The sequence below is a fragment of the Salvia splendens genome, chromosome 2 (genome assembly GCF_004379255.2).
Source record: "Salvia splendens isolate huo1 chromosome 2, SspV2, whole genome shotgun sequence".
NCBI lineage: Eukaryota > Viridiplantae > Streptophyta > Magnoliopsida > Lamiales > Lamiaceae > Salvia > Salvia splendens.
Genome location: NC_056033.1, coordinates 12,966,451 through 12,986,299, shown reverse-complemented (window position 1 = coordinate 12,986,299; position 19,849 = coordinate 12,966,451). Strand labels below are relative to the sequence as shown.

Genomic DNA, 19,849 nt, shown 5'->3' with positions numbered 1-19,849 from the left:
TCGTATGAGCGAGATATACCCTAACAATAGTCAGGTGCCACCCTGCTCATTGAGCATCTCAGTGGGCGGATGTCCCATTCGGATCCACTAGGACATCCAAAAACACCTCCTGCCACGTCACTAGGACATCCCACCCCATTGCCACATCACTAGGACATCCCCTGCATAATCCGCCCTTCCCATCGCCCTTCCCACTAGGACATCCCGCAATAAAAAAAATCACAATAATTTAATTTTAATATAAACAAAAAGTACGGGAAAGCAAAATACGGGAAACCAAATGAAATGAAGTTCAACGAGCCGTATATATAGAATTTTTTTTTTAAAAAAAAAAAAAATTATCGGACGTCCGACCGGGACGCCCGACCCTCGCCACAGTGGCGGACGTCCGCCCGCCCGTCGCCGGGACGTCCGAGGACACCCGACGTCCTCACGGGACGTCCGTATCCGACCTTCGACCCCCCAACGGCGGACGTCCCAATAGCCCTTCCGCGTGTCCGACCGGACGTCCTACCGGAAGGCCGTCACTGGAGATGCTCTTAGCTCAGCTCCTTTGTGGAATATTACTACTATTCTTTATTCTGAATTTCCTCTTACAATTTCTTACAGCCAATAACAATTTGTGGAAGTGGGATTAATTTTAGAATTCCTTACACCCAATACATTTTTATAGTCTCTAGAAATGAAATACTCTACTTTATTATTTCCTCCTACAACAATTAGGAATTCCGTTTCCTCGTTTTAGTCCGTCCATCGATAAAGTCTTCGATTCATTTTTACTACAAATATTAAATAGATTTAATATTCTTATAAACCTTTGAGAAAGGGCAAAAATTAGATCTGAACATATGTCTATTTTACGATTTTGGTCATATACTTTATCTTTTAAATTTTTGCATCCTGAATATTTCAACTCGGATCACAATTGGTCCTACACTAACTATTCCGTTAGCTTTTAACGGTCAACGGATTTAATCCTAATTTTGACCAAATTAAACTGTTAATTATGATTTTTTACTCCCTAATTATATAATTTAATCCCGGTGGCGCAGAATAATTTGGAGCATCTGTAATGGCGGCTAGCCGATCCCTGGCGCTCTCGGTCCGCTCGCCGAACCATTGAAGCCGGCGAGCGGCAAATCGGCGAGAAAAACGGTGAGCGCACGCCGGTCCTCGGGATTAAATTATATAATTAGGGAGTAAAAAATCGTAATTAACAGTTTAATTTGGTCAAAATCGGGATTAAACACGTTGACCGTTAAAAACTAACAGAACAGTTAGCATAGGACCAATTGTGATCCGAGTTGAAATGTTCAGGATGCAAAAATTCAAAAGATAAAGTATAGAACCAAAATCGTAAAATAGACATATGTTTTGGACCAATTTTGGCATTTACTCTAAACCTTTCCATTCATATTTTTTATACCACAAATACAAAAGTGAGACTCATATTTCACTATTTTATTCTATTATTTTTAAAAATATATTTATTCTATTATAAAATTGATATAATAAAATGAGACTTGTTTCTCGTTTCACACTATCTATTTTTATCCGGTTTTCTTTAAAATTCTTAAAACTCACCGAAGTCAAATTAAGTATAGATTCATCTCTCTTTTACTTCAAATTAAATTATAATGTAGGTAGGAATATGAAGTCTTGAACAAAAATGGTTCTACATCAGTATATAATTGGCTATAATTTTATGAAGCATCTCTAAGAAAACGACAAACTTAAAACGATTTTCTTACTTCAAAAGCATTGTATATCATACCAAAAAACGTTTTCTTTAAAATTCTTAAAACTCACCAAAGTCAAATTAAGTATAGATTCATCTCTCTTTTACTTCAAATTAAATTATAATGTAGGTTGGAATATGAAGTCTTGAACAAAAATGGTCCTACATCAGTATATAATTGGCTATAATTTTATGAAGCATCTCTAAGAAAACGACAAACTTAAAACGATTTTCTTACTTCAAAAGCATTGTATATCATACCAAAAAACGTTTTCTTTAAAATTCTTAAAACTCACCAAAGTCAAATTAAGTATAGATTCATCTCTCTTTTACTTCAAATTAAATTATAATGTAGGTTGGAATATGAAGTCTTGAACAAAAATGGTCCTACATCAGTATATAATTGGCTATAATTTTATGTAGCATCTCTAAGAAACGACAAACCTAAAACAATTTTCTTACTGCAAAAGCATTGTATATCATACCATAAAACGGGTATTTAACATTCAATTAGTTATATTAAATAAATAAATTAATTGTTACTAAGATCTCAACAAAGCCATTAAGTAGATGTTAATAGTTAAGCAAAATAAGGAGACTAATAAAACAAAGTAACATTATGAGCAATAATCTGGAGAACAACAAATACTACTACAAAAGAGTGTACCAACAATAAACCCGAGTTCAATTTCACAAAAAGAGAGAACAAAAAGTTCCCGTTCTTGGGAAGTTTTGAATAGGTGGTTCTGCTCACACAAGTTGCCTTTCTTCGATAAACAATAAACTTCTTAGAAGATACGTTGTGGCTTTCCCATAGTACTCTTCAAGAACAAGCACCTCACCTGACACCATCACAAAACAAAAAATTATAAGAAAAGTCACATGCGAATTACTATCAACACAAACATGGAGATGGGACTTACATTTTGCCAATTCTTTTTCAAAAGGGAAACAAGGAAATTGACACTCATTTGCACGTTCTGGAAGATCTGCTTCTCTTCCATGTCAAGGTTACCCACAGCAACACCCATGCAGAGCACCTTCTTCAACTGGAACTTAATTGTGGCCTTTGTCTCATTCACCTTGCCTTCAAGAGACTCCTGGTGTGTAACAAGAGTAGGGAATTTGCCTGTATCATAATAATCAAAATAAGCATCCACAATAATAGCATTCAAACACCTCCCTAAAAATGATGGTATAAATATGTTGAAAATAAAATTAATCCAAATTTATGTGCTTATAACTGTGTTCAGATATCAATATTTTATATCAGACCTAATCAGAAAACTGAGAGGTTCCTTGTAAGCTCAAAATTATTCAATTGTATAGAAAAATAAACTTACAAAAGAATGAGCATCACTTTAAATTTATAAAATTATGATTAAAAGCAATGGTTCTCCAATAAGATACAGATGAAGGCACCAGATTGAATCAAATCTACACATACAACTATACTCTCGTAAGTAAGACATGCAACAGTCACAGATTAGGTACTTGCCTGCCTTGTTAAGACCAGGTCCCAGGAGACGTGGAATCTGCTTAATAACAGCTTCTGAGGCCAAGAAAGCATGGTACCTCTTTGCTAGCTTCTTCACCAATTTCTTGTTTTTATTAAACTTCTTCAGTGCTTCGACATCCATGGATGCAAGGCCAATCTTCTCTGCCTGAGAAACAATAACAAATCACATCAAACACAGTGTTAATGAGATAGAATTATAGACATAGAAATCAAGAAGAGAAATCCATATCAAACTTCCAAGGCACGAAATTAATCACTTTAGACACAGCTAAAGAATTACTAATAAAAGTTAATAGTAGCATGGATATTGGGTGGCCGATTGATAGTAAAATTCCAATACAGACACAATATATAAAAATTGTTCATAGATAAACACACAAGTAATACTTTTATCACATAACAAAACAAACCAAAGCAAACGCAACTGCTAGCAAAATATATAGATAAACCGACGTACCTCCTCCACATGCTGTGCGTCTCCAAGCATGCAGATCTTCATCTTAGGCCTCGGGATATGGGGCAACCTGACAGATCCACTGAAACGCTTGTCCTTTTGGGGGTCATAGTTCTTGAGTCCAATCTGAAGCTCAATGGTCTCTGTGAAGTTGCGCTTCTTTTCCTTGGAATCTGCAACAATCACAGTGATGGCTTCCCTCAGCGCCTCACTCTGAAGCTTACTGCAATTACAATGACAGAGAACGTCAGCATATTGTTGCAACACTTTTCCTATTTCTGTGGAGATAAAAAGAGGGAAGCATGGATTCATATCAAACTCTAATATGATTTAATTTTAATATATGGCTACCGGTGATAATTGTTTTAAGATGATCTACGGCGAAATTCCATGAAAGTACCTCATGGGAGCTCTTATCCGCCATTTGTACCCGCAAAAAAAAATTCCAATGAAGGGAAAGACGCGAGCGCCTCTCGCGTGTTTAAATGAAACATGCGTCTCTCTCTAGCGTGTATAAACAAAAAGACGAATCACCGTCTCGCGTCTTTTGAGAAACACGCATGTCTCATGCGTGTTTGCCTTTGATACAGATCCGGTCGACACTGCTTCTGTCATACTCCCACCTCGCGAAACACTCTCACTCCCACCGCGACTGCCCCTTGCTCACAACATCTCCAACCAGCGAAAATCGACTTGAATCCAACAGCGTGTTTCATTTATACAGCGAGAGGCGCTCGCGTCTTTCCCTTCATTGGAAATTTTTTTTTTTGCGGGTACAAATGGCGGATAAGAGCTCTCATGAGGTAATTTCATGGAATTTCGCCGATGATCAACATATCTTACAGCTTAAACATGAATTATAGAACGAGAAGAACAGCTCTATCGATGAAGCGTTAGATTTTTTTAACCTAATAATCAGACATTAGATTGTTAATCGAGGCTTGAACATAAGTCACTGAATGAACTAGGAGTCAAGTATCTACAGATCGAAAATCGAAAATCGAAAATCGAAAACTCAATGACAAGAGCAGGTGAATTCGTCTAAGATAAACCGTAAATGGAATAAAAGTTCAAATACAAAATCCGAAAATAAAAATGGTGAATCATCTAACCTCATCGTTCACGGTCAATTGGTTTCCTGAATCAATACACGAACAAAATGAAAGGGAAAAATTAACCTCGGCAATTGAGCTAAGAAATGAAACAGAATGCAAGGAGGTACATAAAATTACAAAAAATACAGTGATGAGAGAAACGGCGTGTGCGTAGGGGCGAACCTGAAGAGCGGTGGCTGGAATGACTGAAGAAGCGGGCGAGGGGCGAAGATTCACATAAATATTAACGTACAAACCCTAACAAGGATACTTATTGGGCTCTTAATTACAGCCCAATCTATAGCCCATTTATGCTGGATACAATCCAAAATTATTTTGGTGGATCGGGTCCTTGGTAACTGAATTTTGGAACTTATTTTCCTTACAAAAAAAAATTTAATAGTGGAGTAGTAACACTGGTATTGACTATTGAGGATCGGAGGATAGGAATGCCCAAGGGTTATGGTTCGGGCGGTTAACCATAAAATCGTAATTGGCAGTTACGATTTTGAACCGGAATCGTGAGAAAAGGAACCGAAATTGCCACTTTTGGAACCATGGGCCTGTTCATATTCCAAAATTTCAAAACCGAAATTGTATCGGAACCGCGAAAAAACGATGGAAAACGGTGAAACCGAACCAGAACTGCAAAAATCCACCGGAAAACGACGGTTCGGAACCGAACCAAACCGTGAAAAACCATCTGGTCGAAATCGGAACCGGTGGTTTTCGAACTGGAACCATAACCGCGAAATACGCTCAAGATTCGGTTCCGATTCAAGATTTTTCGGAACCGAAACCGCCACTTTTGGAATCATGGGCCGGTTAAGTTTCCAAAATTCCAAAACCGAAACCGTGTCGGGACTATGAAAAAACAACGGAAAATCGTGAAACCGAACTAGAACCACTGGAAAATGTCGGTGAGGAACCGGAACCGCAAAATACGCTCAAGGTTCAGTTCCGGTTCGAGATTTTCCACAGTCGGAACTGGTGATCCAAACTGTAACCAGCAATTCTGAAACCCGGGGAATGTCTAGATGTGACCTTTGTTGTGAGGAAATCAGTGCAGAAAAATATTGATATGATTTTTTTGAGTTTTAAAATTAATGGATATATGACACTCAATTTTAATCTCTATTGTGAAATGCCTAAAGGAAGTGGTTTTATGTCTCTATTGCTATAGAGGGGAAGGATTACCTTTTAACTTTCTCTTGCAGATGTTATGAGTAATTATTACTCAATTCACTTTTCATTTTTTCTATAAAAATATGAGTATTTTTATTTATAAAAAATTGTCATCTAGCTCATTATTTGATATATATTAATTTATTTACAACTTATATCAATATAATTCATTCATCCACCATTATAACTCAATAAATATTAATAATATGTGAGTTTCATTATTCATTGAAGCTATTTAAATTGTGTGGTATATTTCTTCTCTTCTTTCCTAGTTTACATTATAAACTATTTTTCGTTTCAAATAGAGTATATATATTATTCTTCATTGTACCCTCTCACTCCGTTTAAAGAACTACTCCCTCGTCCCAAGGAAAGGGTATTTGAGCGGCACGAGATTTTATATTGTTCGGGTTTGAGGATAGCAGATCGGGTTCGTATTCTAATTGACAATTTCCTTAAAAGGTCGGGTTCGATTTATTGGGTTGGGTCGTTATCAGGTTGACCCGATAACGACCCAATCCGCACAATTTGCCACTCCTAGTCATTTTGGAAGAGATAAACTAAAAAAGAAAGTGGATATTTTTTTTTTGGAAAATACTCCCTCCGTCGCACAAGAATATGCACTCTTATGGGATTTCTTAAACATAATTCACATTATTAGATTTATCTAATTTCAATCCGGTTATGAACAGAAACATCAAATTTGTCTGAATCTTATATTTTCGCCTAGATTTTATGTCCAGTTATGTGGTGAAGAGTTTTAAAGTCCATATTAGGCTTTTAAAATTTTCAAGTAAAGCAAAAAAAATTTACTTTGACTAGAAGTTTACTGCTTCTTAAAAATTTTCAAGTTTGATTTTTTTAATGAAAATTAAAAATTAATTATTGGTTGGGCTTTGCAATAATTAAGTACAAAAAAGTTTCCACAATTTTGCAGAGTTGTTTAAAATCGTCTTTTATTATTTATGGTATGTGATACTTCTTCCTATAGTAATTTCCAAATCTTTAATGAAAATATTGTCTATTAGTGCATTTCTCCCTCCGTCTCTGATTATTTGTTACTATTTTTCATTTCAGTCCGTCCCTTAATAATTGTCACACTTAATTTTTATCATAAATGATAAATAAGTCTCATATTCCACTAACTCACTTCACTCACATTTTATTATAAAACCAATATAAAGATTATGAAGATTTGTCTTGTACTATTGTTTTCATTAGCTTAAAAAAATATATCAATTTCCCTTCTTTACAAAAATATATCTTATCCGTTCCAAATGAATATTTAATTTTCCAATTGCCTATCCAAAACTATTGAATATAAATATTTAGTTAATACAACTTCTTATTTATTTGAAAAAATAAAAAGAAGTGCTGGGGTTACCTATTATGTTCTTATTTCAATATTCTATCCTATATTATTTATTTTTAAACGAAATATATAACTTTCGTTCGAGTTTGGTGCCGCATGAACTTAACTTTTTTTTAAAAATATAGAGAAAAATTGAGCACGCAAAACAAACAAATGTTATCGCAAAATATTTTAATCGTCATTTCAAAAAAAGAAAAAAGAGTATTCAGTTGAAAAAATGAGAGGTTGTGGGGAGAAGTACGCAATTCGTTTCAAAACAAAAATAAATTATATTTCCGTTCAACTAATTCGTAAAAGTATGACATCTTTCTTTTCTTTTACTTTATTTAAACATTAGTTATATATTGTGCGTATTTGAGTCTAATAGGAGTATCAGTATCTTCTAACTGTATCTTGATTTAGTAAATTTGAATTTCACAATCGTAATTGTATTTTCTTGTGTTGGGTAAATTATACCTTGTGGCCATTTTATAATCTATTGGTGAAGCCATCAATACTTGTTTTAATCAACATTGATTAACATACTGAAACTAATGATTATAACAATCATTATCTAAACCGTTTGCGTGGTAAGACTAAACTCATGATTGAAAAAACTCAATCGTAACAACACTACGAATAAAATATATTAATGCTCGCAACCTTATTATACCAAATATTGATGTCAATGTAGCCCGTAACCCGCAGGCTGACTCGAATAGCCCGCTAAATTTATAGGGTTAGGGTTGGAAATTTCTAGCCCGATAAAATCAAAACTCTATTAGCTCGCACCCGATTAACCCGCAACCCATTAGGGCAAGACCCGAAAACTCGATGGGCTGACCCGAAAACCCGATAAAATTTCTATTATTCTATTTTTTTTTCACTTCTGATTCGACATTTCATTGATGAATTTTAACTAAAAAATAACTTTTAATTTTATATTAAATATACAAATTATATATTGAATTTTTATTAATATAATAATTAATAAATAAATTAAAAACTTCAAATTCACAAAAAAATATTTAAAATTTTAAAACATGCATTAAAATTCTACGAAATATCTCAAATATTAGTATTTGATCATGTTTATGATTGAGTTTAAGCATATATCTCAAATATATCATAATTAAATTTTTACATTGTATGAATATTAGTAATTTTAATCATTATTTATTGGATTGATCGCATGCTAATATTATCGGTAGCAACCCGATTAACCCGCTGGGCTAGCCCGAAACCCGAGCTTTTAGGGTTAGGGCTGAGCTTTTATAACCCGAAAGAAATCACAGACCGATTAGCCCGCACCCAATTGACCCGCAACCCGAGTAGAGTTGGCCCGAAACCCGACGGCCCGACCCGATTGACATCCATGATACCAAATGCAAGGTAAAATATTAGTAGCGTTTCCAAATCAAACATAAACAATAATTAATGATCGAATAGTATATAGTAGTACTACTTATTCTGCTAATCATTGATGGTTAAATTATTTATTTTTACCCGACATTGAATATATATAGGGTAGTGATCTATGGCAAACACCCCTTAACCAAATAACTAGAGAACAAATCACAACCACAAGATTAAGAAAATCAAGGGCTAGTATTAATACATGTAATTTTAGAATTTAAAGGAGAAATTAGTTCTCTCTCTCACAAATTTACTCCACAATAACCAAGCGGGGGTATAATGGTCATTAACAGGCAAAATTAGGTTACGTCGTCATTGCCAATTCAATTCATTTGACAGAAACAGCGTCTCATCTTCTCCTCTTCTTCTCTTATCCTCTTCCCTCTTCTCCAAAATCAATTAGTATCACACAAAATGGCGGTGAATTGCTGCTGCAGGTCTTCCTTCGCCGCCACCACCGCCATTTACGGCGCCGCCAGAGCTCCCAACACCTTCACAATCACTCTCCGAAGGCGGAATGCCTTCTCATAATCGATTAGGAACCCTATTAATCAAATCGCTCCGTCCAATTTCTTAGCAAGGAGCAAGGCCACAGAATCGGAGTTCAAAACCGACTCCGACGAGATCAACTGCATAGGCATCGGGCTGGATGTCGAATGCGTGATCAGTGAAGAATCGGAGTAGGTGAGAGGGGAGACGAGAGATATGTTGGTTGAATTGGCTCTGTGTAAATGTATTACCAGTTGTTTTATTGCTCTGCCTGAATTGAACATTTTGACGAGACCTATTGGTGCGAATGCAACACCATTTGCCAGTTGCCTCACAGCTGCAACTGTGAACACTTCGAACTCGCGAGGTTTTAGTTGAATTGGATGAGATGTATTCATCCCGACATTAATGACTTCTCCTGTAGGGAATTTTGAAAATGATTATTGGAACTTTCAGTAAGTCAGAATTCATGTAACAATAATTTTGAAACTAATCAATTTGTTTTCCTTGTTTCTCCTTCGTCGTACGATAGCCTTCTTATGTTAATTGTGTTTTAGGTGCACCACACTAACAGCTTGAGTAGAATTTTGGGACTGAAAATTATTATTTGTAATTTCTGTGTAGTTCTATAGTGATGTGTTTTGTAAACAAAAGTGAAGTAAAATCATGCTAAGAGTGATGTGTTTTGTAAACAACAGTGAAGTAAAATAATGCTAAGAGTTTGTAAACAACAGTGAAGTAAAATCATAATAAGAGTGATGTGTTTTGTAAACAAGAGTGAAGTAAAATCGTGCTAAGAGTGATGTGTTTTGTAAACAAGAGTGAAGTAAAATCGTGCCAAGAGTGATGTGTTTTGTAAACAAGAGTGATGTGTTTTGTAAACAAGAGTGAAGTAAAATCGTGCCAAGAGTGATGTGTTTTGTAAACAAGAGTGAAGTAAAATCGTGCCAAGAGTGATGTGTTTTGTAAACAAGAGTGAAGTAAAATCATGCTAAGAGTGATGTGTTTTGTAAACAAGAGTGAAGTAAAATCATGCTAAAAGTGATGTATTTTGTTAACAAGCGTGAAGTAAAATCATACTAAGAGTGATGTGTTTTGTAAACAAGAGTGAAGTAAAATTATGTTAATAGTGATGTGTTTTGTTAATAAGAGTGAAATAAAATCATGCTAATGTCTTAACAATACAATTAACTGTGTAAAAAAATTTTGCACCTGGAAAAAAAATTGGCTAAGAAAATGATGCACAAAACAAAATTCGGCCCTTTTTATTTTAAAAGGTTGCTGCTGCCCAACTAATCCGTTACATTTGGGATTTTTTGTGACAATTAGCTATATTAAACATGACATAATCATTTTTTGTAAAAATTACATTATTCACCCAATAAGTTGTAAACAAACATAAATATTTCCAACATTGGCGACAAACAATACCGTCAACACTAAATTCCACACTGCATCTTCTCCTCACACACTGCCCACAGTGTTTATTCACTTCCACCAAAGCTTCCCCCTATAAATCCACCCTTCAACTCTGCAACCTTTCTACCTCCAAACCAATCACAAACAGCTCAAAAATGAATTCGAGCAACGTGATTTGCCCCGCCGCCCCGTCATCCGCGACTCTAGGTCAACACCTGGCACGACGGACGTCTTCTCCGTCCCGGGCGACTTCAACTTCACCCTCCTCGACCACCTCATAGACGTGCCCGGCATCAACCTGATCGGCTGCTGAAACGAGCTCAACGCCGGGTGCGCCGAGCAGCTCCTCCACCTTCTTCGCATAGTCCCCAACCTCGCCGCTCTCCTCCGACTTCTTCACGTCGCCGCCCGAAGGAATTTCGGTCTCGGCCGCGGGTTTGTCTTCAGCGGCGGCGGGGTGGATTTGGGGGCGCCGTACTGGCGGAGGTAGCCCTCGGCTTGGTTGACGTACTTGCCGACGCCCTGGGTGGAGTCGAGCTTGCCGTACTCGGAGGCGGCACCGAGGAGGTCGGCGGAGGAGCTGGCGGCCTTGGCCTTGTCACATTTCTCCGACTCGTTACTAAATTGGGTTGCATAATTTCATATTTAAATTTCATAATGTAATTTCTAAAAATACCCTTGGCCTATTTTGTATTATTAAAATAAATAATATTTGTTCCATTAAGATGTGTGGCTGGGATTTGTTATCTAGTTATACACTTAAGATTAGTTATATCTTGATCACTAATCTATATATATATATATAAACCCATGACGATATATATATAAACCCATGACGATATTGTGAACAACTTAACATAATTACAAATGTAACCATAAAAAAGGTTTGACTTTTTTAGAGCATCCACAATAATGACGGATGTCTCAGCGGACATCTCAAAAACACCCCATGCCACGTCAGAGCATCTCCAATGGTTTTAGGCTAGCCATAGGCCAGCCATAGGCTAGCCACAACTCCTCCTGCACATCATCAGCACTAAAAACTCCTCATGCCACATCATCAGGACAAGCAATAGACTAGCCACAATAAACAAAATTATAAAAAACAAATAATTAACAATCACACATAATACGAAATTAAATTTACGACACAGATACGGAAAATTCAATAATAATATTTAAATTAAAAAAAAATTACATTAATTAAAAAAATCTAACGACGTGCAGTCCTCCGCGCCCACAACTCTTCAATTAAATCCTTTTGGAGTCGAATATGAGCATCCACTTGACGCATGTCGGCATGTGCCTTGAGGCGGCCGACTTCATCGTGAGGTACCCCCCTTCGTACGTTGGGGGCGGCCACGTCGTGGCTTGGGCCAGCTTCATTAGCATCGTCATTGGCCCAACTAGTCAGTTGTACACCTTCATCTTCGACAATCATGTTGTGCAGGATAATACAGGCGTACATTATATCAGCTATGCAGTCGACATGCCACAAATGCGTTGGACCCCTAATTGCCGACTGGAGCAGACCAAATGCGCGCTCCACGTCCTTGCGCGCCGACTCCTGCCGTTCCACAAAGTAGGCCTTCCTCTCATCTGATGCGCATCTGATCGTCTTCACAAAGACGGGCCACCTAGGGCATATCCCATCCGCCAAGTAGTAGCCCATATCATGCTGGTTCCCGTTGGCGATAAAACTGATGCCAGGACCGACGCCCTGGCACTGCTCGTTGAAAAGGGAGGACGAGTTGAGGACGTTGAGATCGTTGTTCGACCTGGCTACCCCAAAATATGCATGCCAAATCCATAGCCGGTAATCAGCTACGGCCTCGAGGATCATCGTGGGATTCTTTCCCTTGTAGTCGGTCATGTAGAACCCTTTCCAGGCAGCGGGGCAGTTTTTCCACTCCCAATGCATACAATCTATGCTGCCCAACATCCTGGGGAACCCATGCTTCTCCCCGTGCATCTGCATCAGATCCTGACACTCTTCAGGGGTAGGGCTTCGAAGATACTGATCATGGAATATTTCAATGACTCACTGACAGAAATACTTCAGACAATCCAGGGCAGTCGTCTCACCGATGTGGAGGTACTCGTCCCACATGTCTGCCGCGCCTCCGTAGGCCAACTGCCTGATTGCCGCAGTGCACTTTTGTATAGGTGTGTGGCCGGGTCTACCAGCCGCATCGTACCTGAACCGAAAATACAAATATCGACGCTCCAAAGCATCAACGATACGCATAAACACTGCCCCACGCATCCAAAAACGCCGCCTGAAAAAAGGCGCTCGAAACCGCGGCTCCTCCGCAAAGTAGTCTTCATATAGCCGCTGATGTGCAGCTACGTGATCCCGATCAATCACTGTTCGTCGGTGGACAACGGATGGAGGTTGAGGTACCTCCGGCTGCAAGGCCCTTTGTAGCAACCGGTTTATCTCGCGGGACGTATATGCCTCCAACTCATCGTTCATTTGTCGTTCGTACTCCTCAGCATCCCTACCACTACCACCCGCGTTACTCATTTCACGTTGTTGCTCTTGTACAAAAATTAAGTGAGAGAGAAAACTCGTTAAAACAAATGGTGCGAATGAAATTGACGTGCAAATCGTGTATATATAGTGTTACGAAAATTTTAAAAAAAAAGTACTGGCCGATTGCTCGCCTACAATGGCGGCCAGCCGACCGGCGAGCGGACCGGCCAGTGCCCGAGAATCGGCGTCCGCTCACTGATTTTTTAGCCGATTTGGCACTAGCTAACTCCAATGGTTCGGCGAGCGGACCGGCCAGCGCCGGGAGTCTGCTAGCCGGTCCACTAGCTGCCATTGGAGATGCTCTCATAAGGACATCCCACAGCACTGCCACGTCAAACGAACATCCCACTGCACAATAGCGGACATCCCCAAGGACATCCAGGCGGACAAGAACAATAATCAAAATTCACAAATTCACAAATATGCAATTTTACGGAATTAAAATTTCGACAAGAATACAGGGCAAATGCAACCATTTTATTTAAAAAACATACATAATTAAATAAAAAAAATACATTGACGTGCACTCCTCCGCGCCCACAACTCTTCAATTATATCATGCTGGATTCGAATATGAGCTTCTTGTTGGTGCATGTCGGCAAATGCACTGACCCGATCGGCGTTCCCATGAGGTATCCTCATTCGTACATTGGCGGTGGCCACTCCGTAGCTTGGACCGGCAACATCAACATCATCATTGGCCCAATCAGTCAGCGTTGGACCTTCATTTTCGACAATCATGTTGTGCATGATAATACAGTACATGACATCAGCGATGCCCTCAGGATACCACTGCCGTGTTGGACTCTTCACTGCCGCCCATCGAGCCTGTAGCACACCAAATGCTCGATCCACATCCTTGCGTGCCGCCTCCTATCGGCTCGCAAAATAGACCTTCTTTTCATCTATTGGACATCTGATCGTCTTCACAAAGACGGGCCAACTAGGGTATATGCCAAATAGTAGTCCATATCGTGCTGGTTGCCGTTGGCGACAAAATTGACAGCCGGACCAACGCCCATGCACTGCTTGTTGAAAAGGGGCGACGAATTTAGGACGTTGATGTCGTTGTTCAACCCGGCTACTCCAAAATACGCATGCCAAATCCATAGCCGGTAGTCAGCTACGACTTCGAGGATCATCGTTGGATTCTTACTTTTGAAGCCAGTCGTGTACAACCTTTTTCCAAGAGGCGGGGCAGTTCTTCCACTCCCAATGCATACAATCTATGCTACCCAACATTCCTGAAAATCCGTGCTGATTCCCGTGCATATCCATCAGAGCCTGACAGTCTTCGGGGGTAGGCTTCCGAAGATACTGATAAGTCGTATTCTAGGCCTAGGTTACTGGTCAGTATGATGTGCGTAATTGAATTATATCTGCAAAAACTAGTTGCTTAAGCGTGCAGGGTAAGCATTCTAGCCAGTAGGCAGAGTTTCAGACACTTCAAGTGAAAAGGGCGTCAGGACGATTACGTACTGACCAGTATATATGCAAATATGGCTCGAGATGGAGAAGGAGGATAGCTGGGACTGCTCAATCACAATTAAGGGCAAAGAAGTCATCTCACCGCAAGGTCTTACCCTAAAAATCAAGGGTAAGCCTCCCTATAAAAGGAAGCCACTTGGAGAGGAATGGAAGGGATCATCATCATTACTCTTAGGTAGAATTCTCTCGGAGTTCAGTCCTTCAGCCCAGTCCAGAATCTCGTTTCTCGCCACTGCCATGGTCACTTGAAGATTTAGATGTTCCCGGAATTCCAGATCGTTCGTTCCAGCCAGCAGAACCGTAGTTAGAGATATCATCGCCCGGAGTGGCAAAACACTTTTACTCGCTTTCGTAGTTTAATTTACTCGCTTTCTTTACGTTGGATCTTTATTTGCTTTTGGATATTTTCTGTTTTTGAAGTACTTGTGGAAGATCCGAACGTGTTTATGGTATGAAGTTGATTTCTGTTTCAGTTATGGTGTTGATTTCTTTTACTTCCTTTTCCGCCTAGTTAGCTTAGATCTAAGGTTCCTTGGTGTTTAAGTGCTGAAACTTTCCTTTCTTTGTTTCCGTCAAAATTCCTTTAGTTAAGTGTGGAACTGTTGATCGTGAGTGAATCGCTGCATGTGAAGTCTTGTTTGAGTTCGTTTTCGTTTTCCTGCTGATCAGTATGCGGAGTTGCATTTTCTGTGCTTGATTTAAGATTTGGTGTTCGTATTTGTGGATCTGTGTTCGCGAATTGATAAACTGTGTTTCCGTGTTGAATCTGGAATTGTTTTCTGATTTCAGTTTGTGTTGCTGAAGAAGATGATGTCCCTGTCAAATGTTGGGGACCACTTGTTTTTTTAGATGCTTTTTGCTTTTTTTACTTTTGTCCTTTGCTTTTCGTTATAACCTGCAGATCTGTCAGCCCAGTCACCTTGACTACCACTACCCTCTGAATATTCTGTCTAGCCCAAAATAGAATCCCGTACCTTCCAAATTTTTTTTGTTACAAAAATGTCTCCCTATTTCCACGTACACAGCTACACCCCTACACTTCTTTCCCCATTCTAGTCAGTAGGAAATTACATTTAAGTTCTTGCCTAGGTAGAGACTCAACCCGAGCGTGGTAGCTAACCAAACCATCCAGAATATCACCATAATAGTTTTAACGCACCATCTCTGTGGGATTCGACCCTTACCACCACTATACTGATCAGTAGAAGTGGGTTGAGGAATTTTTGAAACCAGGGTCTAGGTTTAGTTAGGATCTCTATCCTGACCAGTAGGATATATCCTTGCTTGAACGACACCTAAGCACCCTGAGAAATCCATCGTTTCAAATGGCGCCGTTGCCGGGGATGGATGGCGTTACTAGTTACTTTTGTGTGTGATACTTTGGCGTATATATTGTGCATAATCTTCTTTTCCTTTTCTTTCCATTTCAGTTTATGAGAAGCAGTTCGGCTCCTGACCAGGGGAGACCGAAGATACTTCAGCAAGGGTCTATACTCGTAACCACTCGTTCTGGCTTGTCGACCACCTTGTCTGACCTAGGGACGAGTAGTGACGAGGAGAAGGGCACCATAGAGGGACCGATACCAGAAGAGATACCACTGTTAGAAGGCAACCCAAGGGAAATGGCCAACCAGGGAGATGAGGACCCGGAGATCGGGACGCTGAACGCGCATACTGAAGGAGAGCCCCCGCAAGCCATAGTCGTTACTCCAGGCCAAACCGCCTGCGATGTGAAGCCTCATGTGATCGCAATCCTGCCTACATACTGTGGGAAGAGCTATGAAGGGCCGTATGAGTTTCTTCATGAGTTTTGCAAAATTTGTAGGGCGCAGAGGAGACCGGCATGAGCGACGGAGGATGATTATATGCTGAAGGCTTTGCCATTTGTGCTAAAAGGGGAAGTTAACACCTGGTTCATGCGCCTGCCCCCCAACTCCATCGAGACTTGGGCCGATTTCAAGTCAGCATTTCTGGGCGAGTTTTTTCCGTCATCCAAGACAAGCGCGCTGAAGAGGGAAATAACTAATGTGAAGCAAGGGTATGATGAGCCCTTGAGTGATTATTGGGCAAGATACATGGGTCTTTTGGAATCGTGTCCCAACCATCGCATGGCGGACATTGAAGTACATCATACTTTCTACGAAGGCATGAACGCGGTAACCAAGGACCTGGCAAATTCATCGTCGGGAGGAAGCTTCACGCAATTACGGGTTAGCGAAGCAAAGAGAGTCCTAAGAAAGCTACTGAATGCAAAGAAAGAGTATGACCATTCAAGGGAAGGATATAACCGAGAGCGGGCTGTTGTTGCCTCGGTTACTGATCAAGAAAATACACTGGAGCAGAAAATGGATTTGAAAATGGATGAGCTGAAGAAGTCACTTCTGAGTGCGATCGAGAAGAGCACTCCACCACCTCCCCCAGCTGGGAATTACAAGGGTGCAGAGCAGGGAAATCAAGGACCGAACTATGATCAGCCTAATGACTTCGGGAATATGGAGCAAGTTAATGCTGCGGGGTACTTCAACTCTAGTGGGCATTGGATTCAAGGTAGGCAACGGGATGCACCATGGAAGGATCATCCAAACTTCCGATGGGGTGACGGGAGCCAAAATCAGAACCAAGGTCAGAGCCAGTATAACCCCCATCCGAACCAAAACCCTAACCGTGGACCAGCGAACCCAGACTACCAGCCCAACTGGTCAGGAAGAAACCAACATTCCCAAAACCAAAACCCACAGAACCCGAACCCTGTCTATGTGCCACCCCACCAGAGAAACTTCCAAAACTTCCAAAATCAGCCAAACCCAGGACCCCAAAACCATCAGAACCAAAATCAATTCCAAGGCCAGCACCAGAATCAATATCCTCAAGATCAGTACACCCCTCCTGCCCAGTATAACCAATACTCGCCTAATCAAGGCCAGCAAACCTCCCAGAACTATCAACACCAAGGGCCAAGTCACTTCCAAAACTCGAGCAGGTCAAGGAGATCCGTTGAAGACATGATGGGTGAAATGCTAGCATCACAACAGAGCATCAAAGGAGAATTGCAATCCCATAATGAGGTCGTGCAGGGGATGCAAAACGCCCAGAAGGAACATAAGGCGAACATGGATATGATGAATAGGCAGTTAGCTCAACTGGCCAGTTCGGTGGGTGATTTGAAAGGAAATGCAGGGAAACTCCCATCTACAGTCCAAATGCCCGAAAAGGCAAATGTGAGTAAGGTTACATTGAGGTCGGGAACCACTTATGACGCGCCTCAACCGAAACAACCTAGTGGAGGATCTAATGGAACGAAGATAGGAGGTGATACCATTTCAGTGGATGAATTAGGGAGAACTATGCCTCGGATGAAGGATCCATTCTTCTTGGATGATACACCAAGTTTACGAGGTGAACCCGACACCCTACTGACCAGGAAGAAACCCCCTCAAGAGGTAGAACCCAGAATGGAGGCCCAGACCCAGGAACTACCCAAGAAAAACTCCAAGAAGGTTGCTGAAGAACCAGTAGAGGAAAAAAAAGGGGAGAAACCGTTCCCATTCCAATTTGTTACAAAGAGGAAGAAAGAAGACCCGGTTGACTACTTGTCGATTTTTGGGAAGTTGGATGTCACCATACCATTCCTCCAAGCCGTGAAGCTACCCCCTCTCGGGAAATTCATTAAGGACTTCATAGCCGGGAGAGCCCAGAAGGATGGCAAGATTATGGTGGAAGGAATAGCGTCAGCAATAGTGCAAGAGAAGTTACCACCCAAGAGAGCCGATCCAGGTATGTTCACTTTGCCTATTGCTATAGGAGATGTGAAGGTCAAACATGCAATGTGTGATTTGGGGGCGTCCATAAATGTTATGCCATTGTCTATCTATAACCGATTGAAGGGAGTTAGATTGTCTAATACTAGGGTGTTGATCCAACTGGCTGATAGGTCGTGCATAAGTCCTGAGGGAGTTTTAGAAAACGTGTTATTAAGAGTGCATGATTTTACCTATCCTGCTGATTTTTATGTGATCAAAATGAGTGAGCATGAAGCTAGGGAATCTAGTGGAGTGTTAGGAAGGCCATTTTTGAGAACGGCTAAGACAATAGTAGACATGGCCGAGGGGGCAATTTGCATTGATTTCCATGGAGAGAAATTTACTTTTGATATCAATGAAGCCATGAAGAAACCGATTGATTCTGAAAATTTGTGTTATGTAGACACACTTCCACCTCAAGTTGAGCTGAAGAAGTTGCCACCAAATTTGAAGTATGCCTTCCTTGGAGAGGAGAACTCTTATCCAGTGATCATCAGTAGCAGCCTCACGAAAGAACAAGAGGCTAGGCTACTGACCGTGCTGAGCAAGAACAAGAAGGCAATTGGATGGAGTCTTACAGATTTAGTGGGGATTAGCCCCGACGTCTGCATGCACCACATTAGGTTGGAGGAAGGAGCGAAGGCACATCGAGATGCTCAAAGGAAGGTAAACCCTAACATGCGAGAAGAGATATTAAAGGAGATCTTGAAGTTGTTGTCGCTAGGGATTATCTATTCAGTACCGGATAGTGAGTGGGTCAGCCCGATCCACATGGTCCCAAAGAAGTCGGGCATCCAAGTAGTTCAGAATGAGAAGAATGAACTGATCCCAACGAGGCTAGTCACGGGTTAGCGAATGTGCATCGATTACCGTAAGCTGAACAATGCGACCAGGAAGGACCATTTTCCCCTGCCGTTCATCGACCAAATGTTGGAGAGATTAGCTGGGAAGAAGTTTTTCTACTTTCTAGATGGGTACAGCGGGTATTTCCAAATTTACGTAGATCCTGAGGATCAGGACAAGACCACTTTCACTTGCCCGTTTGGAACCTATGCATACCGTCGCATGCCCTTCGGCCTGTGCAACGCTCCAGGTACGTTTCAACGATGTATGATGAGCATATTTTCTTATTTGATTGAGGATTGCATAGAGATATTCATGGACGATTTTACGGTTTACGGAGACTCGTTCGACTCTTGCCTTCACCATTTAGATATAGTTTTGGAGAGATGTCAAGCAAAGAGTTTGGTTTTGAACTTCGAAAAGTGCCATTTTATGGTCGCCGAAGGGATAGTTTTAGGACACGTGGTCTCAGAGAGAGGTATCCAAGTGGATCGAGCCAAGGTAGATGTTATATCCA

The 19,849-nt window shown here is 40.5% G+C and overlaps 1 protein-coding gene across 1 annotated transcript; it reads right to left on the bottom strand.

Annotated features, from left to right (window-relative positions):
• Positions 1-2,337: 2,337 nt before the first annotated feature.
• On the bottom strand, positions 2,338-5,054 carry LOC121788738 (60S ribosomal protein L10a-2-like). Its single transcript, XM_042187356.1, has 6 exons — positions 4,989-5,054; positions 4,824-4,849; positions 3,715-3,934; positions 3,237-3,402; positions 2,662-2,867; positions 2,338-2,580 (listed from the first exon to the last, which is right to left on the bottom strand). Exons 2-6 carry the CDS (start codon positions 4,826-4,828, stop codon positions 2,527-2,529), a joined length of 651 nt encoding a protein of 216 aa, XP_042043290.1. The 5' UTR covers positions 4,829-4,849; positions 4,989-5,054; the 3' UTR covers positions 2,338-2,526.
• Positions 5,055-19,849: the final 14,795 nt, after the last annotated feature.

Excerpts from the sequence above, each read along its gene's own strand:
- LOC121788738 (XM_042187356.1), bottom strand. Across the intron at positions 3,403-3,714 it reads ACGCACAGCATGTGGAGGAG|GCAGAGAAGATTGGCCTTGC; the intron begins GTACGTCGGTTT and ends ATTGTTTCTCAG. Across the intron at positions 2,581-2,661 it reads TGAAAAAGAATTGGCAAAAT|GTGAGGTGCTTGTTCTTGAA; the intron begins GTAAGTCCCATC and ends TGATGGTGTCAG.